Source organism: Terrapene carolina, unplaced genomic scaffold, assembly GCF_002925995.2.
Source record: "Terrapene carolina triunguis isolate 2854851 unplaced genomic scaffold, T_m_triunguis-2.0 Scaffold68, whole genome shotgun sequence".
In the NCBI taxonomy this organism is placed as follows: domain Eukaryota; kingdom Metazoa; phylum Chordata; order Testudines; family Emydidae; genus Terrapene; species Terrapene triunguis.
In genome coordinates this window covers 23,678,687-23,696,447 of record NW_020664419.1, presented here as the reverse complement: position 1 = coordinate 23,696,447, position 17,761 = coordinate 23,678,687, and the positions used below count along the sequence as shown (strand labels likewise).

Genomic DNA, 17,761 nt, shown 5'->3' with positions numbered 1-17,761 from the left:
TCTTCTCCCTCCTCTTACTCTCCCATTTTTTAGTTGCCAAAGCTTATGTTCCAGCAGCAGGCAGAGTACATGTCTGTTCTTGAAAAGCAGTGTTGTTGCCCACCTAATCACACTGAGACATTCATTTCTTTTCTAAGCCATAGCAGAGAGGTGGTTTCTTACTTTCTGGAGACCGAGTTTAGCTCTGGGATAGGAAAACAGATAATGATTCCGGTCAAACACCTTTTCAACAGTGACTTACTATTCCTGGTTCCTTGGCTCAAACTCGAGAGAATTGGATTGTTGGCAAAAAGTGGCTGTGAGAAGAGAGACACAGAGAAATGCCATATTCCCTGCTCTGCAGCACTTTTTCCTCTTGTAGATAGATAATGGTGCTACTGGAGAATGGCAGTGACTGCTGAAAGTGCTATGGCTCTGTCTCAGTGCCTGAGACCACTTCTATTTTCAATAGTGCCCCCCCCACACACCTCCATCAGCATAGCATCGAAGCCTTCTCTACCTACTCATTTAAAAAAATTAAAGTCTCACGTCCATTTCTGAAAACCTAGCAGCAAATCCTGGCTTCTTAAACTACAATTATCACAGCCACCCTTGCTTGCTGCACTGCACGCTGAACACTGCATGGGGCTCTCTCTGCATTCTGCATATGTGTTAGCTTTCATAGGTGTTTGCCTGACTTCGCAGGCCTGGAATCCAGATCACTACACTGACACTTCAGTGCTGATGGCAGTTTTTGCAAAGACACTCAGTTTCACTGCAAATATTGTCTCTCTTCAGTAATGCTTCTGCTAGCTCAAGAAGAGGTTGGCTTCACGGGGCTTCCTGGCCTCCTTCGACTCCATGTGCACTTAAGAGAGACAAATTACACAGACTGTTTTTTTAAAAGGCTTGATTTTTGCTTCCCATGAGCACTGTCTCAACATATTGCACAATGTTTTCTTTATTATAAAAATTGTCTTCTGTATCAGGCAGAAAGAAAGAAAAAAAGTTTCCCAAGGAGGTGCTAATGCATACTGTTGTCTGTAATTAGAGGTAAGTGGTTGTTTATGTGGCCATCCGGAAGTAGGACCTAATCAAACAAACAAAAAACAAAAACATTAATATCTTGTTCAAGAACTTCATCCATTGCATTTGCTTTTTTTAAATACGCATTTCCTCCATTCTCTGCTTTTCTGTATCCTTAAATCCATAAAAGTGTGTGTGTTTTTTCCCCTTAGGTAGTAGATTTTCCAGAGAACATCACTGTCCTCTTATTACAAATCTGGCTAAGGACCCATGTGTTCGAACTATTTTTAAAAACTTCTGAATATGCTCCTAATGAAAATCAAGGGAAGTTTTACCATGGATTTAAATAGGCACAGGATTAGGTCCTACAGTTGTATTCTTTCATTACAGCTAGCTACCTTTTAAAATCTTTTACTTTGCTAGTACATAGTTGTTCTATTTCCTTAATTCCTATGATAAGAAAAGAAAATATTCTTACAGGTTTGTGAGAGCCCAGTTTGAAACGACAGCAGATAATTTCCACTATGAATCTTCCAATGCCATGTAAAATGCCTGTAATATCAAACAGGGTTTGAGTTTTGAAAAGGAATAAAATGAGGACTGTGTAAAAAGAGGCTTCTGTAATGACAGCATCACTACATCAGGTTTCAACTTAAACTCTGTTCCAGTACAATTGATCACCATAGACGCACTGAAAAAAATAAAGTAACATTTTCTAAATATTTTTCATTTCCCCTAAACAAAGATTGCTATTTTGAAATGGAAACCACTCATTTTTTTCCATGCAAATGTGACCTTAACAAAACCAATTTCATGTTAGAAAAGCACCAGGGAATTAAGTTAATCAACAAGGAGATTTGCATTACTATTTCTTCATTGGCTTGAAGAAAACAAAAATCAAAAGCTTTGATTCAGACTGACCAGTTTATTACACCACCCACTTGAAAAAACTTGACAGGAAAACTCAGTTTCCCACAAGAAGCTGAAAGCTGTATTAACAAGTTTAGTTTTTAAATTGGACAGAAGCCTATATGAACTTCACAAAGGTCTTCCATGTCATTGGTCATGTGCTACACACATGCTGCCCCTTGAATCAGAGATATGCTCTGAATAACCTAAAATCCCAAATCTGACTTCAAACCAGCCACTACTACTGCAAGGGGCACAACTCTGATCCTTTGAGTCAGAGCTGTGATCTCTGAAGAGCTTACAGAGCTAATGAAGATATTCAATGAAACAACATGGGTTCTTTTGGTACCTGTAGACCATGTAACATTAGCAGTGGTAATAGGAGTTAAAAGGAATTTTTTGTCACAGGAAGCAATCCAGAACCAAAACAGCAATGCCAATCTAGCGAGGCTTTCTATAGCACTGCTCTAGGCACGTTTTATGTTATGCTTTTTCCTCTATTTCTTTACAAGTGCCAATAAACTATTTTTTCACGTAAGGTAAATGGAATTGGGTTCAGAGACTGTTTGTTGGGCCAGCGGCTCGTTGATAAATCCAGAAACGTCACTCAAGCAAGGCAGGGAAAAAGTAAGTAACTGCCTGGGAACAAGATCGGGGGGGGGGGGGGGGGGAGAGGGGGAGGGAGTGGTTTCAGGTAACAGGAAGGATGTGCCATTGTGTGGATGGGGAAAACCAAACAACTGCTGGGTATCAAGCATGGTTACAAGCTCAAAGACTAAAGGGGATCAGAGACCACCGAAGCCATTATTAATTACCTATGTAATTTGGCTGATGATTATGGGTTTTTAAATTTCTCTAATTTCAAAATTAGAGGAACCTATATTTCTGTGAGTGACTCATTTTCTCATTGGAACACGGTGTACTTTGTACAACCCTTCCACTAGACAAACAAAGTGCTCTGAAGTGTTTTGATAATGGATAAAAGTATAGCCACCTAAAAGAATACAATGGCTTTTGCCCAGGTTATGCTAATTCAGCATTAAACACTGTCAGCATAGACAAATATGTTTTGTGAGGCAAAAAGCATCCACTCAACAAGACAGTTAATGTTCACAGGTTAAAAGTGTCTCTGTTTCACCAGATTTAGTATAGAATAGGAAGATACTTTCCTCAAATTAAAAGCAAGGGTACCAATAATTCTTAGGCAAAGAGGAACCTGATTCTTTTTATGATTCATTATGGCCCTGGGTAATCAGTGAATTGAGATGCCTCTTTTAAAGCTAGCTGTTTCTCTCAGGGGCCCAATCCTATGGTCCATTCAAGACTTACCAAGGGAAAAAACCTCATGATGCCTTTAATGGGAGTTTTACTTCAGTAAGTTTTGGGCAAGATTAGCAGAATTAGGCCCGAACTACAGTACAGAGTCAGACAGGATATTAGAGGTCAGACCGGTTTGTAGTGTATATCCATGAACTTCCAGAAGAGAATAAACTATGGTTTAGTTAGAAAAGAAAAGAAAAGAAAAGAAATGGCAAGTCCACCACAGACAACAGTGTACTGGGGTGTTCTATACACAGTATTAGAAATTCATAGCATTCCATGCACAAACCAATATCCCACTCACTAGTTGTGAATGGCTACCTAATAGCTTATTGCATGAACTCACAAAACAAGTAGCGTAACCAGGGTGGCCACTAAATGTATGGCCTTTAGTTGCTTAACCGTATCTACCTGGTAGGGCACAAGAAGGAATGCACTGATGGTTACCTGTAGTTGAGAAAATTCCACCGATAATACCACAGAGTCTTATTACGAACTGCCAAAAGGGCATGTGTTCTTCTGTTACTGTCACCATAAGTGAACTGATGTCATATTTCATGAATATCCCGGATACCCCATGGCTGCCAGCTGCATGGTTAATCACTCTTTCCTGAGGACAAAGGGAGAAACATACACAAGTTAGTAATCTCACAGCAGTCACATGCACAGCAATATCTAATGGACATGGTTGACAAACAGCAACTTGTTAGGACAGTCAGTAATCAACATGAGACAATAGAGCAACAAGTAACTAAAAGCCACACAGTAACTAGATTTTGATCAAAGTAGGGATGAGATACTATTTTATACTTTAGACCTTTATAGCTAGCAAGTCACTATTCACTTTCCTGTTTACTTGCCCTTTGTATTGCAAACCCTTGTTCAATACCAGTGACTAGTACTTGCCCTCATTTTATTCTACAACTAAGTAATTTACACGCTCCTCTCAGGATACAAGTTTACTTAATACATTTGTTTAAGGACCAAGTTTAAAACCAGATCATCCCTGTCCTTTATGCAGGTGTATGGGGTACAGATAGGGTATATAAGGGCAGCAGACACCTGTAAGGGCCACGGACTGCTTCCTTCCTGTGCCCCTGTAATTGCCTCAAAAAGGAAGGAAAAGACATAAGGGTCTTGGCTTTGTCCCATTCCATGAAACAGGCCAAGTACACCAGGAGGAAGTGCAGCCTCGCAAACATGTCCCAGGATGCTCCAGCCTTGCACTGCCCCTAATACAGGGTTGGGCCATCAAGAAACATTCTAGCCTATAAGTGTTTTCTTCCCTTAAGTATGAAGCATCCAGGTGTACTTTAAACTTCACAACATGTAGGCGTTGTACCAACTTTACAGAGCGGCGAACTGAGGTGGCTGAGAAAGGTTATGGTCCAGGTCTTCAGAACCAGCCTCTAGACCTGGGTGCCTCATCTGAGACACATGGGCCTCATTTTCAGAGTTTCTGAGTAGCCACCACCTCAAATGAAGTCAAGAGGAGTTGCAGTTTTATTTATTAGATCCCTACATATGAATTTGGGTGCTGACCCTTCAACATCTAGGGCCGAATTTTCAAAGTTGCTAAGCATCCACGGATTGTATTGTCTTCATTGGAGCATGGCTGCTCAATACTTCTGAAAGATCAGGCTCATATATTTGAAAATTTTAACCCAACAGGTCTAAAGACAGGAATCCAAAATTACGGACCACTTTAGAAAATTCCACACTAAGTAATTGGATAGAAAAATCAAACAGCCAGGTAGGTCAGAACTCATGGAAAAGGACTCACAACTCCTGATTCCCAGCCCCTTGCTCTATCCACCAGACGAATCAGGTGTCCTTAATCACTTCTATAACTTCCTCCAATTTGTGAAAAACTCTTTTATATCGAGGGGCCCAGAACAGAGCAGACTACTGCTGACAATCTCACCGGGGCCATTTACATGATACCTCTGACGTGTAGCCCAAAGACATTTGCTTTTCTGTTGGCATACTGTGCTGCAAGGTCACATCTCCTTTGCGGGTTTCTTTTGGTATCATCACTTTCCAAGTTTGAATATCTGTGTTTCAATTTGTTTCTCCCAGATGTATTAGCTTGTACTCCCAAGTTGATTCTCTTCTCTCTAGTTCTCGTCTCTCTATGCTTCTTGTATATTATTTCTTACTGGCACAATACTCCCCAAATTCAGAATGTTCTTCAAAATTAACATGCTTCTTACTAGCCTCACCTTCCTGCCTCTCCCTGATCATTAAGATGGTCAAGTACAAAGCAGTTTAAAACCTAGGAATTCAAGTTCTTTTGAATGGTTTTCAAGAGAAAAGTCGTTGCATCAATCTGAAGTCATCCTGAAAAATTTGCTGCTATTTGCATGCTAGTGAGAGCTGTTGATAAAATAACCTGTCAGGTGGGAGCTGCTGAGGAAGTGCACAGGCAGCAAAGAACTAATTCACTGAAGATATATTCAGCAATGAATACGCTAAAGAAGTAAGCTACATAAGAAAAGAGCAAAACTAAACAGAAAGGCAATGTATCATGGAGCAGTTTCATCCCATCTGAGAATTTAATACTTTTACTAAAGAGCATCCAGTATAATGGAAACTCAGAATCACAGACAACTGATTGAAAAATTCAGACCTCTCATCTTTCTCCAGTAAATTCAGTTGACGTGTATAACCATGTTATATTTATGATATACAGTTACTGTTTGTTACCAAACCAAAGTACGAGAATGCCAGCTTCATATATCAATTTATAAACTACATACTTTTATTAATTGCAACACTTACAAACCAATATCACAGAAGAAACCCATACGTACTTTCATAATTTTAGAACTAACAGGCTGTATTAAGCAATAAGGACAGATGCGGACAGACTTTATTAGGCATTTTTAAAAAAACAAGCTGGATGGAGGCAGTTATGGTAAGTATGCAGAGCCAAGGATGCATTAACAATAGTTGGTTCTTTTCTGAATGCTATAGACAGCCTGACTGTTATTCTAAAGCCACTTTAAAGAGAAAAACAATCTTTCTTGGGGGCATTTTGGTCTAATATTTCTACTTCCAGCTGTTGCAGAGGGTTTAAGTGCTGGTTCCTAGCAATACCAGTTACTTCAGTTGAGCTACAACACTTTACAGCAGCTGAGGATATGCCCTACTATAAGTAGAAAAGTGGAGCTATGTGGTACAGGTATTGGTTATCGCTCAGGCCTTGTCTACAGTAATACAATTTAACATATTCAAACAATTTTTCAAACAACAGCATTAATTAACATTACTTTAACCATGGCTTTGTAGTCACCATAGACAAGGACAAGTTATGTTCCTCACTGTATCTGCTACTGATGTTATTAGGCCCTACAGAGGCCAGGTTTTAATCATGACGAGTTGGCACAATGTGGATCCTGGGTTTTTCAATCCCTGGACACATTCTGTAGTCTGCTACGACAACACTTACATGCTACACAATTTTTCTCTGAAAAACTGATCTCTCTCTAATAGCCTTTCTCAGCCCATTTGTTAATTTAAAAGAAAAGCTATACTGTTAACAGGCAGGCTTGCCTGGTGAGACATATCATTGTAATCCCACCCACAACCTCAGTTATTCATAAAGACTTCCTCCTAGGAACTTATGATTCAGTAGCATCTTTCAGACCAACTGAATCCCCAAAAGTTTTACAGAGTTAAAGAAATCGCTACTACTAATAAAATAAATAAATTTTCCTAGCAGAAAGTGAGAGAAAGGAGGTACAGGAAGAAAAGCTGTGATGCAAAGTGAGATGGAAAATCAACGAGGTGGAGAGGTTTAGAAAAACTGTTCCAGATGGCAGGGCCTTGAAAGGAGCAGTGAGATTGTCTTGCAGAGGAATGGCAAAATGCTAGATGAGCAGGAGGAGTGAGGAAACTGAAATGTATCTTGCATGATCCAGATCACTGATTATGTGTCTCTTTTTGTTCCTGTTTTGAGTTCAGTTCTCTACAGAATAATCTCCGCACCTTTTTTCCAATATCCTTAATGTCCCACTGCTGAATTAAAAAAACAAAAACTCCTTTTTCTCCCCCTTTGATAATGCAGGAAAAACAATTGTCCATGAAGCATAGCATAATGCTCCCAATGCAAAATGAAGGCTGTGAGGAAACACTAGATTGTAGAATAATCAATTTCATACAAGTTACATTTAAGTGAATGATCATTACTATTCAATTTTTTTGAAGCGCAGTATCCCTTGCCTGCCTTTCATAGTTCAGCTTTTAAAAGAGCTGTTCCTTCGGCTTGCAAATATCAAGATCAATCCGAGTTCAACCACTGACTAGGGAAATGATAATGAGACAGGTGTAACGGGAGTATATTAGAAAGCTTTTTTCTTATTTACATCAGTCTTTAAACATTCGCATGACAGAATTTGGCAAGGAGTAGACTGCAGTAACTAATAGCTGGGTTTCCCCTTTTACAGATTTGGAATTTATAATGAACACCAAATCTAAAGATAATAGAAGTTTGACAATCAAGAGACTGGGTGATTAACAGTAGGTGCCTCACCAAATGCAAATCAAAATAGCTGGGAGGCAAAGAACAGTAGCGTTCTGTACCCTCCGGTTCTTCAATCCAACAGGAGTTGGATAAGAGGACTAGAGATGGATTAAGTATTTATCACACAAGCATATCAGAATAATTTATGGGAACCGGTTTTCATTATTAGCCTCAAATGAAGTAAGCAAGGCTGGTTGCTAATCATTAAATCTAACATTGGGACCCAGGATTTTTGGATGCAAGATGCTAATGCAAATAACTGAACATGTGTTGTCACATACATATATTTTACATTCAGCATAACATCACTGACAAATATTCCAACATATCCTGGAGTATTTTAGTAAACTGACCCTGCTTGAAGAGTCTTTAAAAGCAAAAACCAATCAAGTCTCAGTTTTCCCATCTAGCTTTGACAAGTACAAACACACTAAAACAAAACCTTTTCTTTGGGTTGGTTTCTAACTGGGACTTACCCTTTCTGTCACGGAAAACTGGTGAGTTTCTGCTGAAATTTTATACGTATGGAGTTTTGTTGGCACGACTGTGATAAAATATTGGAACATCTGGTTGTCTAAAACAAAACAAATCTTACTATTGAATTAACACTAATTATAGGATAAAAATCATTTGAGAGAGATATTCAGCTGTTAAACAAGTATTTTTCTGAAAAGACCATTAAGAGTATTATCTATTAAGCTCTGTCTACCCTGGGGGCAATTTCAAAAAAAGTCCCACTGTGGACAACACTGATTTGGCTCCATCAATGTTAATTTTGAGGGTTGGACCCTAGGACAAATTTTTGCACATGCCAGACTTCACACATTGTGAGTAGTCCCGCTGAAGTCAATAGGACAGATCAGTGTATGAAGTTTAGCATGTGCATAAATCTTTCCAGGGCCCTATTGTAGACAAGCCACAGGCTGCCACTGCTGTTTTAACCACCATCTCATGTAACCCTGCACACAGAAGTAGGGGTTATGGCAGTTTCAAAATGGTGGCTGAAGCCAACGGTTTGTCTATGCAAGTTCTTCCAGTGTTCCTAACACTAGTGGGACTGCATTGATTGGATTTTCAGAAAGTTTCCCTAGAGGAGACAGTTCATTAGAGAACTCATAGTAGACAATCAGCATTTTGTAATGTATTTGTAATACAATCCCTCTAAATTCAACATCCTCGCAGAACAAACCACCAAACAACTCAAATGATAATTTCAAGTGAAATGGTATTTCAAATCAACAAAGTAACACCAGTTGATCTGCTGTCTGATCAAGGTCTGTGGGTCTAAGGTTTTGAAGTTTTTTAGCATATTAAAATATTCATGTCGCACAAATAAGAAATTCCATTTCTTTTCAATAGTTTGGTAAGTAATCTTACCAGTGACATTACAATAATACTTGGTTACTCTAAAATACAAAACACATCCAAAGAGTTCAATATGTTTTAATTGTCAATGAATGTGTTAGACAGTGATTAATCCTCACAGCCCCTCTGTGAGGTAGATATTAGCCTCAATTTATAAATGAGGAAATTTAAATGACTTGCCAAAGACCACACAGTGAGTCGGTGACAGAGATGGGAACAGAACCAAGGAATCCTGAATCTCAGTCCTACAGTCTAACCACTAGACAGTCTCCTCCGTGAGGACACTTGGCTCTGCAAGTCCAAGTTGTAACATACAGCTGTGAAACTTTTGGGAATTTGTCCATATAGGTGAGTGCTCACCCATAATGTAAAGACAGTACATTTGTATGTGCAACTACAAATCAACATCAGAAGTAACAATGGAGTAGCAAAGTCCTGTTAAAAAAAGATTACACCATGAATGATGCAGGATAAATAAAAAGAGTAACTAAATGATGCATTCCTTATTTACCATAATGTACCATTTGTCAATAGCAGAATTCAAGAAAAATGCTAATATTTTTAAGCTAAGAATTAAAAGAGCAGCATCTCAGATACTAAATTATTTTTCCATCATGAAACACTTACGATCTGATGCAATTTTTTCTGTCCCATCCAAAGGATTAATAATTCCTGGAATGAGCTCTCCAAAAGACAAGTGATCTATTCTATGAGAGAAGTTGTATGCTGAAAGACAACACACAAGAACCACCAAATGTAAGGGGTTTATTTTGGTGAAATATGAAAAAAAAATTACATTTCACACACACACACACACACCCCAATAGGAAAGACATCAATTGGAATATTTAATGCCATTAGGATGGATATAAAACATTATCAGGATTTGCACTTTTGTAAATATTTCCACAAATCCAAATGTGTATGTATTATGAGCAAAGCTTGCTTTACTGGCATCATCAATATTTAAAAATATGTATGTTCAATTTTAACTCAGGACTTCCCCCCATTTTTATAGGCAATATAATGTAGATCAAAATGTACCGGCATTTGCAACAGCCCAAGAGTTAAAGGGCCAAGAAGCAGCCAAGGAAACCTAGAATTACTCTACAGTTCACATTTCAGGCTGACCAAAAGGGTTGGAAAGTTTAAATTGTTTTATTGATTAAATGCACAAACCTACACAATGCAACAATAATTTTATTAATTTAGTTCCTAATCCTGAAAAGATTTATGCACATGATTAATTGCAATGGGAATACACGCATGTAAAATTAAATTCATATGGAAGCCTTTGCAGGATTGGAGGCTTAAACAGTAAAGAGTCAGGAAGCAAAGCTAAGTTGTCACAGTAACATTTACATGCGCACGCACACACACACACACATACACGTAATATACATTCAACAGCCTGACTAGTAATCCAAAACACCGAAATAATGCTTTGAGGTCAGAAATTTTAAACTTTTTATAGTCTAAATATTGCAGGGGAACAAGCTCTCTGAAAAATACGGATTATTATACAGTACTTTTGAAATCCAAGATACACTATTATAACATGCTTTTTATTGTTATTTACATATTATTTTATATATAGTTTTACATTATGACTGTTACACCATCAGCATAAACAGATAGACTGTGAATGTCAAATGCGTGAAAAGATTTAAGTCACTTTATAATATAATATCCTGAAGTGTATTCTCGGTTTTCTTTTACAATGCAAATCGCTCAACTAGAATATCTCAGCAATAGTACGTGTCCAATACTAATGTCCAAATCAGTAGCTAGGAGATGCTATGAACCAATAGTGTTTTTTGAAAGAGGACAGTAAAAGCTTACAATCATGGCTCACAAGGGCTGCCAAGTGTGCATGGCCTCGGGGATGAGGAATTGCCCTAAAGAAAGCAAAAACATGTTTTATAAAGCAATGGTTTAATGGACACTTATAAGAAACTCAAATAATAAAAATTGGGGTTTCCATAAAGCAAATCACCAGTTTTCCCTTGATTTCAATAAAATAGCTCTTTATGATGGGCATTGATATTTTCATTGTTGCTCAGTACAGACAACCAGAGTAACACCTGAAGACACATTAAGCTTATGAAAATCCTTCAATACACACAAAATGTTATTTTTAGAAACGCCAATAGGTTTTGTCTAGCCAGAGAGCTGCAAGGGGAAAAGCTGTCAAATCCTGGCATGGTCCAAATACAGTACAAGACCAACCATATAACAGCTCAAGTCGCCAATGGTTAATATGGGCTTCCCTGCAATTGCCTTGTGACTAGGCAGATTATCAGTTTCATCTGTGGGACTCTCTAGTATGTGCATTGGGAGAAGTTGGAAGAGCAGGAGGAAAGAAAGAAGGAAAACAAAGGGAGCACCAGCATCACACTGGGAAAGGACCAGTATGGATTGGAAAACTGGCCCACTTCCCCAACCCCTCTTCACACTCAAAAAGAAGTTTTACTTCTAGGCTTGCTTTTACTACCTTATGACCTAGTGCAATGGTTCCCAAACTTTAACAACCTGTGAACCCCTTTCACAAAAATGTCAAGTCTCGTGAACCCCCTCCTAAAAATGGATATTTCCAGGGATTTTCTCCTTTACCTGAGTATAAATTATAAAAGCAGTGATCTGGGAACTATAAAATTTGTTTTTATGACATGCTTATTACACACTATTTATAATTAATTATTATTTATCATTACAGTATTTTTATTACATTATGAAAACGGCAACACTTTTCCAAGATTGCACTTTCGTAGCTTGTATCACTTTGAATAAGCCTGTTATAAGACAAGGCTCCTATGTTTCATCAAGGAGTATCAGATGTGAAACAAGCATGAAGGTATTTAAGAAGCCAATTTAAAGAGTTCCTCCTACACAAGCATTCAGGTCTTGAGCAGTCCAGGCAAACAACGCACATTACAACAAAGCTTAAACTTGTTCTTCATAATAATTTTAAAAACAATACTAGCTGCCTATTTAATTTTAAAAACAGCAAAAAATATCCACCTCCCTTTCTATTTCTTATAAGGAGTCTTGAAGTTTAAATCTCCTCAGTGTGATAGATAGGCTTGCTTTGATCTGCTTAGCTCTTGGAAGTCCAGGGGCTCTGGGCTGCTGGCCCCATGGTGCCTGGGGTCCCTAGGGACAGCTCTGTCCGCCATTAGGGAATTTTTTCCTGAGAACCCCCTGTAACATTTTGCGAACCCCCAGGGGTTCACGAATCCCAGTTTGGGAACCACTGACCTAGTGTAAGGTTTACCCCTAACAGAATTAAAGAAATCCTCCTTCACCGTTCAGACATTAAAAGTGACTATCCTAAGCAGATGCATTTTGGAGAAATGGAAGATGAGATAAAAGATCAGGCAGTAGAAGGCTACAATAATCAAGGCAAGACACGACCAGAAGGAAGGAAGCAACAGAACTTAGCAAGACCATAGATATGAAGGGGATGAGAGAGAAGACAGGTTATGCTGGGATGCAGGAAGGACAGAAGAGATGGCAATGGAGATAGAGTAGGAGGGGAGAGATTAGAGCTTCAATTTTGGACAGACTGAGCTTGAGAAGACTGCTGGACACCTAACAACAGATATCAGAGAGGTAATTTTGAGACACAAGACTAAACAGAGGTGTAGGTTTGGGATTCACTCTAGCAAAGATGGTAGTTGAAACCACAAGAGGACATATGGTTATAGAGTGGGTCCACAGAGTGAGAAGAGGAGGTTTTGCAACTCTTAGGGATGTCAGACAGGGATAGACAAAAGAATGAGGAGCTGTTTAAGGAGATATGTAGATGCTGAAAGAACAGTCGGCAAAGCAGGAGAAGAATTAGAGCACAGGCCAAGAAAGGGTCATTGCAGAAACCACACATGGCATGTGAACATGACACCTCTAGCCATGCTAGTGCACAATGATCTGGCTTGGTTACAGGCATACATTTCCAATACAGATTTCTAGTTTAAAGTGCTTACGAGACAACATGATTACAGAAGCATGTCAGGAAACTGTGATCCACATTTAGTCATGACTCCCTAACATGCTTCTATAACTATATTATCTCATCCATACAACTAACAAAAATCTGTGCTGGAAAACATATGCCCTTTACTATGACAGACAACTCTGCTCTCGAACGGTTAGAGGTCTAGTAAGGTTGGGCCCAATTAGATAACAGGCAAGTACTAGCATTCTAAAAGTATCAGCTGTCACTTTATCACACATTAACAAAAGGCACTAGTTCATCTAATTAGCTGTAAGGGTTCAATTTATGGATATGTGACAACATTGCTGAACACAGGAGAAGCAGCTACTTCAGCAGACATTTCAAAAAGTTCCATAGTTCATGTTGACTATAACCAGACATGAAGAAATTTGATGTTTGAAATGAGAGATACCATATGAAAAATATGACCAGAAAGGGAATCTGTATTATGATAAAAGCAGCTAACTAGGCAAAAGTGAGCCAAAGAAAGTTTTTTGCTTAACTACACACACATCTGTCTTGGTCAATTTGTGGTATATTCAGTAAGTGAAAAGAACATACTTGCCCACAGTTATGTGAAAGTTTCCTGCCACTTTATTGACATATAGATGACCATGAATTCTGCATGCATCTGGAGGCAGTAATGAATTATCCTCCCTGTTCGAACAAGAAACAGGGAAACAGCTCAAAACACAGTAATTGAGATTATTTTATATGTAGGTGAAAAAATAGCATCAACGTAAAGTTTAGAAACCCACATTCTTTTGCCATGGAAAATAAACCTTCTGGTACAACCTAGATATTCAGAAAAGGGAAAACAAACTGTAATTACAAACTATGAGCTTTAAAACATCTGGACTTCTATGTTAACAAGCACATTTTATAGTAGATTAAGCACACAAAAGTTACACACCCCCATCGAGAGGAAAACAAATTAAGAGTAGCTCATTTTATAAACATTATCCTGGCCAGCCTGATGTCACTCAGAGTTTCAACACATCACTCAAATGTTCAAGACTCCTAGGGGATGAGGCTAATTAAATGGACAAGAACCGGAACAATTACAGAGAAGACTCTCGCAGGCCCTAGGGATATCTGCCACCTCATGAAACACTTTTCAGCAACTCAGATTGAAAATGGTTTGTTCAGGCAATGCAGCTGTACTGACCCGGACGAACAGCACAAAACATTTTTTTTTTTAAAAACAGTTGCTGAAAGCTAAGTAATGACTCTGTCTCAAGAAAAGCTTTCAACATCTGTTTTTAAGAAGTTTTGCCCCGCTCACATTTGCTGGTATAACCATGTCACCTGAAATAGTTTCCAGATCTGCTTCTGAAAACAGTTTGTTAAAACAGCCCAAAGTGTAGTTTAAATGGTGCCCCAGAAGATAATGAAATGGGAGCATCACTTCTGAGCACTCTTCAGCAGTGGCCTAAGGCGAAAGAATACAGCTGATCCCCAGACATGGGAAAGGAGACCACGGTGTAGTAACTATGGGAGGGAGCATTTATTGGTATTGGAAAAGGAGAAACATTTTTTTTTTTAATTTACACCAATTAAGGGAAGGCACAGTAAGTTTTCTATACATTATTTAAATGATTTTTAATTAAAGAAAAAAATCATGTGTGTTATTGATTTAATATTTTTTATTTATATTAGAAATGCAAGTGCCCGATAAAGCAGGTTAAAAACCAGTAACCCCTGTCGATGACTGAAATGAAAGAACTGAAACAGAGGACTCTGAAATTGTTTTAGAAAGGTAGTTCATCAAAATAAGTAGATATAATTTGTTTAAAATATTCAAAAATATTGTGTAACTAATTTTACGCAGCATTAACATGACCGGTAAGTGATGAGTCTTGACTCTTGTGGGGTGCTGATCATCATAAAAACGCTAAAGAAATACAAATAGATTCATATAAAAAAAGTAACAACCTTTCTGGCAAGCGTTTGCTAGCACACTAAGGATGTAAGTAAAATACAATCCGTTCAGAATGTTATTGATTTCTTCACAACCCAGACCAGCAAGTCTCTAAAACATTAAGACAAAGGCTTTGGACTCAGGGAAACCTGAAGCAAGGGAGAGGCATTCAAGTCCCTTCACCATTATAACTTTGTCTTCAAAAATGAATTAAGGAAAGCAATCAGTCATGAGAGAGAGTGAAATCAGCTGCATGCAACAATTTCTCTCTCACCTTGGTGGCAGTGCTGTTGAAGCACTTTTAAAAGCACTTTTGAATATCACATCTTGAAGGGAGTGTTCTTCCTGCAGCCTACTCTGAATTAACTGCAGCATCCTAAAGATCACACAGATGAGTACAGTAAGTGGGAATGCATGCAACAGAGTAACAGAAAATAAATTCATAGTTACCATCAGGTACATTAGTTACATAGTATAAAACCACTCAATTCAGCAAAAGGATGGTATGTTAAATACAGACATATGCCAAACATTCCTACTGCTCAAGTATACACAATTTAAAAACTAAAAATAAAAGCACTGATGTTGGACTCACCATAGTATACCATGAGGATGCTAAAACTAGAAAACGATTCCTAAAGAACTAAGTATGAATTTAAAGAGGCTTTAGATTCTGTGACAGACCTTTCAGATGCGAAGGACACAGTTAAGGTTTGTTGGTGAGAGAGACAAGCTTTCGAGCTTACGGAGAGCTCTTGTTCAGGAAAAGACCTGAAGAACTCTGTGTAAGTCTGAAACATCTCCCACTCACCAACAGAAATTGGTCCAATAAAAAGATATTACTTCATCCACCTTTTGTCTCTACTGTCCTGGGACCGATACAGCTCTACAACACCACTGCATCCAGTTAAGGTTGGCAGGCCCAACCATTCATCTACTTTGGCAGTGGCTCCATTGGTAAACTCAGAAGTTTGGGATTCCATACACACATCCCTCCTCATCACCATCTCAACCAACCTCCCAATTCCAAAAAGAACAAATAAGAATGAACCCTATGCCTAAATTCATACTAAACAAAGCACTGCATGCAGTCTCCAGGGTCTTGCATTAAAGCACATATGCACTTGTCTGCTTACTGTTGTGTTATACCAGTGGTCTCCAAACTTTTTTGATCGCGCACCCCTATCAGTAAAAAAATTTTGAGCACGCACCCCCTGCCGTGCCGGCTCTACCATTTTTGCCAAAGCAAAAAAAAAAAAGCCGCTCAAGGGAGGGGGGGAAGCGCTCCTCCTGCCGCGCACCCCCAAGGATCCTCTTGCGCACCCCACTTTGGAGACCACTGTGTTATACATTGGAGCATTTCTCTCACTCTCGCCCCAGCTGCATCAAAGAGTTATTGGAGGAAGGAGAGAACAACAATAAACTTTAAGTGCTAACAGTAATCAATTCAACTGCTGAAGGTGGCGAGTTATTTTGGTTTAGTGACACTGACATACATCTAAACATGGCAAATGAGTTTATAAAGAGAATCAAAACTACCACACATGGAATTAAACTAGATAAAATGCGTCAGGACTGGTTTATTACGAGGACTGATAGATCAAATAGTTTTATATTTTAAAAAATGGAAGAGTGCTCTTTCATGGTGAAGACACTGAATGCTGACTGGCCAGCTCTAAAAAGCCAGAGAAAAAATAAATGAGCTTCAGTTTCAATGGCTGTGTACTGCACTATTATGGGCAGTACCTGTGCAAGGTAACATATGGTTGGATTTTTTTTTAAAACATGACTTAGGTATACTCAGAGCATATTCTCTTAGCTATTTCCAGGGACAAAAGAAAAGCAGACCTATCACTGTCCAACCTACATGCATTCACATCAGTGCTTTAGAATTATCTATTACCTCTGCCACTCTCTTTGCTGGGGAGTGAGATCAAATATTACCTGCAACAAAGAAGAAGACACATAGTAACACATAACCAGAAAGCAATACCAATGACTCCACCCCACCAAAGTTCTCTCCACAAAATTTAAATGAGGAAAAAATGAGGGTGATTTAACAATAATGTTTTATTTTGTACTAAAAGATTTATCTAATGTGGCCCGTATACAGGAAATCCAAAGGAGACTTTAAATTTTAGCTTTCCATTAGTTAATCCTAACAATGTGGAGCTATGAGACAGATTTTTATAACTATACATAGTTCAAAGGTAGCAACTATAGTTTAAAAATAAAAGAAGCAAGAGCAGTCACTGTCCAACACTGAACAGTGTTAAACAAGGCTCAGCATTTGGTATATCGAAACCTCACCCTACTTTTTCCCATGGCAAACACACCATTGAACATCATTTTAACCTTTTATTACAGATACAGCAAAGAAGGAAAAACAGTTAAAGCATCTGAAACGTAAAGTATTAAGTAAGGCTTTCATTTTAACAACATCCCTTGTTTCCTTTCCCTTTAGCTGGAGAGAATTTTTACAGTCTATTAGATGATATTAAAGATGTTAATAACTGTCCTTTTGGTGAAGAGAGAAGAAGTTAGTTGAGATGGGCTGGACCTGTTGTTGCTGCAGCTGTTAAAGTTAGACCCCATTTCCTAGAAGACAAAACAAGGCAAAAACACACAAAACGGGAGAGAAGAGCAAAGACTGAAAATGTGGCTTCTGTCTCTGATGTTGACTTTCACTTGCAACCTCATTGCTGGAAAAAACAGACAGGGC

At 38.5% G+C, this 17,761-nt stretch overlaps 1 protein-coding gene across 1 annotated transcript in view; it reads right to left on the bottom strand.

Annotated features, from left to right (window-relative positions):
* Window positions 1–479: 479 nt before the first annotated feature.
* The window catches only part of ERGIC2 (ERGIC and golgi 2), a 51,922-nt gene continuing 34,640 nt past the window's right edge, over window positions 480–17,761 (bottom strand). The window contains exons 8-16 of the mRNA XM_026648692.2: window positions 16,943–16,983; window positions 15,314–15,415; window positions 13,680–13,775; window positions 10,967–11,022; window positions 9,752–9,850; window positions 8,236–8,333; window positions 3,682–3,844; window positions 1,484–1,557; window positions 480–1,069 (exon numbers count right to left, since the gene is read on the bottom strand). Coding sequence (XP_026504477.1) covers window positions 1,004–1,069; window positions 1,484–1,557; window positions 3,682–3,844; window positions 8,236–8,333; window positions 9,752–9,850; window positions 10,967–11,022; window positions 13,680–13,775; window positions 15,314–15,415; window positions 16,943–16,983 — 795 coding nt within the window. The 3' untranslated portion in view covers window positions 480–1,003. The remainder of the gene's footprint in view (window positions 1,070–1,483; window positions 1,558–3,681; window positions 3,845–8,235; window positions 8,334–9,751; window positions 9,851–10,966; window positions 11,023–13,679; window positions 13,776–15,313; window positions 15,416–16,942; window positions 16,984–17,761) is intronic.